Below are 2,951 nucleotides of genomic sequence, written 5' to 3'. Positions count from 1 at the left end.
TTGGGGGAGTCACTGTTCCCCCGAGCACCGCCAGGAGTGACCAGGAATAACGGTCACAAACTGGCAGAGGGTAGGTTTAGGTTAGACATCAGGAGGCACTATTTCACGGTCAGGGCAGCTAGGGTCTGGAACCAACTTCCAAGGGAGGTGGTGCAGGCTCCTACCCTGGGGGGTTTTAAGAGGAGGTTCGATGAACACCTTGCTGGGGTCGTTTGACCCCAGTACTCTTTCCTGCCATGGCAGGGGGTCGGATTAGATGATCTGTTCAGGTCCCTTCCAACCCTAGAAACTATGAAACTGCAAGAGCCCAGCCCTGGCCCCAGAGCAGCACCCTGGGCAGCTATGCACTCTGCCAGAATTGCTGGGGCCGGTCTTCATGGAAGCCTTGGCCCCACTGCTACTGGGGTATCCGTGGAAACCAGCTGCAGTGATGCGAGCAGGAGCTGCTGGGAAATGTAGTTTGGCCACCAGCTGGATCCGCCATTTTGCCCACCCCTGACATGCATCATATTTGTTCATAAGGTGCCATTCCTATGTATTAACTCATCATAACAGAGCCACACATCATAAAGAGACACTCAAACCACAGACTGTTGAACATCTAGCTACCTTGTTACTCTACAATACTGAGGGATGGGTGCTTTTGTTGTTACATTTTAGTTCAGTGAACAAGTCAATAGATTTATTAACAATTCAGATGAAAAAAATTTTCTTAGCAAAACAACAGCTCTTATAAGAGGCATATTTTATGCGACTTTAAATCATGAGATTCCCTACTGAAGTCAAATATGAGATATTCCACCACATGAGTAATTCATAAAAACTGTCATCATAGAACATAACCTTTTAATATAACTGATGAAGCACACCAAAAAAATTAGAAAAATTCACTTTGTTGGGATAAATTCATAAGTCATCTCAAAAAAAGCATCGCAGAAGTAGGGAATCTGAAACTAAGTTTGGAAAAAGAGTCTATATTTTTTATTTCTTTAAAATGATTTGAAACTTTCAGTTACGGGACAGACTACAGGTGCAGTTAAGGCCCCTTAAGCACATGCCTTAGCTTTCTCCACAAAAAAAAAAAAAAAAAAAACCACACCACCTTACAACAACATAGCTTTGCTGCACGGAAAACTCTGACAGTCTCTAGCTCATTTCAACATTCTCTTATACACAATGTTTTTAAAAATGCACAAGCCATTATCAAAGCATCACAAATTGATAATTATAATACTTATTTAATAGAAGCAGCAGATAGTTTAAGATACTGAGAAAAATATAAAACTTACTTTCATATTTCTAATGAAGTGGTTATAAAAGCATTAAAAAGCAGAAACCCATATATGGCTAAAAGAATGGTTTTCATCAGCATCTACCTTCACATATTCATAAATATATTCATATTTATAAACTTCTACTGCCAAAGTTCTATAGGACAGCACCTCAAAGACATGCAAATCTATATCACAACAATAAATTTACTCTTCATAGCATACTGACTCTAGGTGAATCTTACATTTGTTTTCTTTTTCTATTAGTAATTCAATGAATAGATAAATAATGTCCATTTCAAATATTATCAAATTGTGTTAATATTAAAGTTAATTGAAACCAAGACTAGATGGAAGATTTATGGCAGTGGAAGCTACACTTGACTGTAAAATATACAGAACTTCGTATTTTCTGATGTTATTGACTAATAATCACCAAAACTAATTACATTTTAGAGCATGTACAAAACTTAGGTAAGACATTGATCATTAATACTAGGGATGGACAAAACAAAAACTACATTTAGAAACAGGATATACATCCATCCAAAAATCTTTAAAGTACAGAAGTAAGATATGGGGAAAGATCTGTGTTTTCCTTTCCCTCTCTTTAATGCTTACCAGTGTTGGTAACATACTCCATATAAGGCTTCCACTTCCATCTCCAACAAATACTGAAAAGCAGTACATAAGTCAACCTCACATGCTTTTATGTTGGTTATATACAGAGATGAGCACATCTGACCAGTGCACATTTACAAAGTCATTGTCTCTTAACATTGTTGAGGTCACAGTTAAGGTTCTCTTTTAAACACAAATTTGATAGGTTTGATGCTTATATTGCGCTTTGGGTATTCCTTGGAGATGGACCTTTATCTGCATTATCGCTAATATGTTTTGAATGTAGCTTTGGTGTACCTCCATGGGTAGATGTCCAAATTCAGGGAGAAGTGGGGCTCCACCTGCCTGGGAATCAGAGAAAGAAACTGGAATGTTGAGGCTGTTCCTGTCTGTGTCAATCTTTCTGTAGGAGAAGAGGCAATAACATGCCTCTATTTCTTTGTGCACATTTTACCCTTATTTAAAAGTTACCAAAAGTAAGTATGAAAAAAACACCCATGCTCACTGAGGACATTACTCATCAGCCATAGGAACCTTCTAGGTTATCTTTAAGGCTCATCGCATCATCTTCAACAAAATCAGGGCTTAGACCAACAACTTCAAGATAAAAAGCACAACATTTGCATTGCCTGTGCTAAAGAACCAGACTAATCAAAAGCTATCATACACCCATGTCCTTTATAGATGAGGCATGGATGGGATGGCATTTCTCTCTCTCACACATGCTTGTGGGTTACACAAGCAAAATATGACAGACATGAAGAACATGACATACGTTTTGGCGGAACACATAAAAACTGTTAGTCTGTAAACTGGTTTAAGTACAGTGATCAATCTTTTCATTTGCAAAACAAGTGCAACTATAACATTCTAGACAAACAAAAGGGACAGGGGTTAAATGCCTCAACATTAGCATCCTTAGCTTAGGCCTAGCTATTTGAGTTGCAGAAGTAATTGCCAGTTCTTTTCTAGACCAGTCAAAGGAAGAGGGTTCCACATACTTTCATAGTGACCTGCACAGCTAATTGCTAGTCCGTTGTAGCAATGGGGGGGGGGGGG

At 38.7% G+C, this 2,951-nt stretch overlaps 1 protein-coding gene across 3 annotated transcripts in view; it reads right to left on the bottom strand.

The window, feature by feature from the left end:
- Positions 1-2,951, bottom strand: part of CDYL (chromodomain Y-like) — a 190,220-nt gene that overhangs the window by 183,379 nt on the left and 3,890 nt on the right. For 2 of the 3 annotated variants that reach the window (XM_019522072.1, XM_019522062.1), the window contains exon 2: positions 2,190-2,237. The exons of the other annotated variant lie outside the window; for it this stretch is intronic. In XM_019522072.1, the coding sequence (XP_019377617.1) occupies positions 2,190-2,237 (48 nt within the window). The remainder of the gene's footprint in view (positions 1-2,189; positions 2,238-2,951) is intronic. 3 annotated transcript variants of the gene reach the window in all.

This window comes from Gavialis gangeticus, unplaced genomic scaffold (assembly GCF_001723915.1).
Source record: "Gavialis gangeticus isolate Ggan-Ray unplaced genomic scaffold, GavGan_comp1, whole genome shotgun sequence".
Classification (NCBI taxonomy): Eukaryota; Metazoa; Chordata; order Crocodylia; family Gavialidae; genus Gavialis; species Gavialis gangeticus.
Note: the sequence above shows the minus strand (reverse complement) of the source record. Positions and strands in the feature narration are given on the sequence as shown.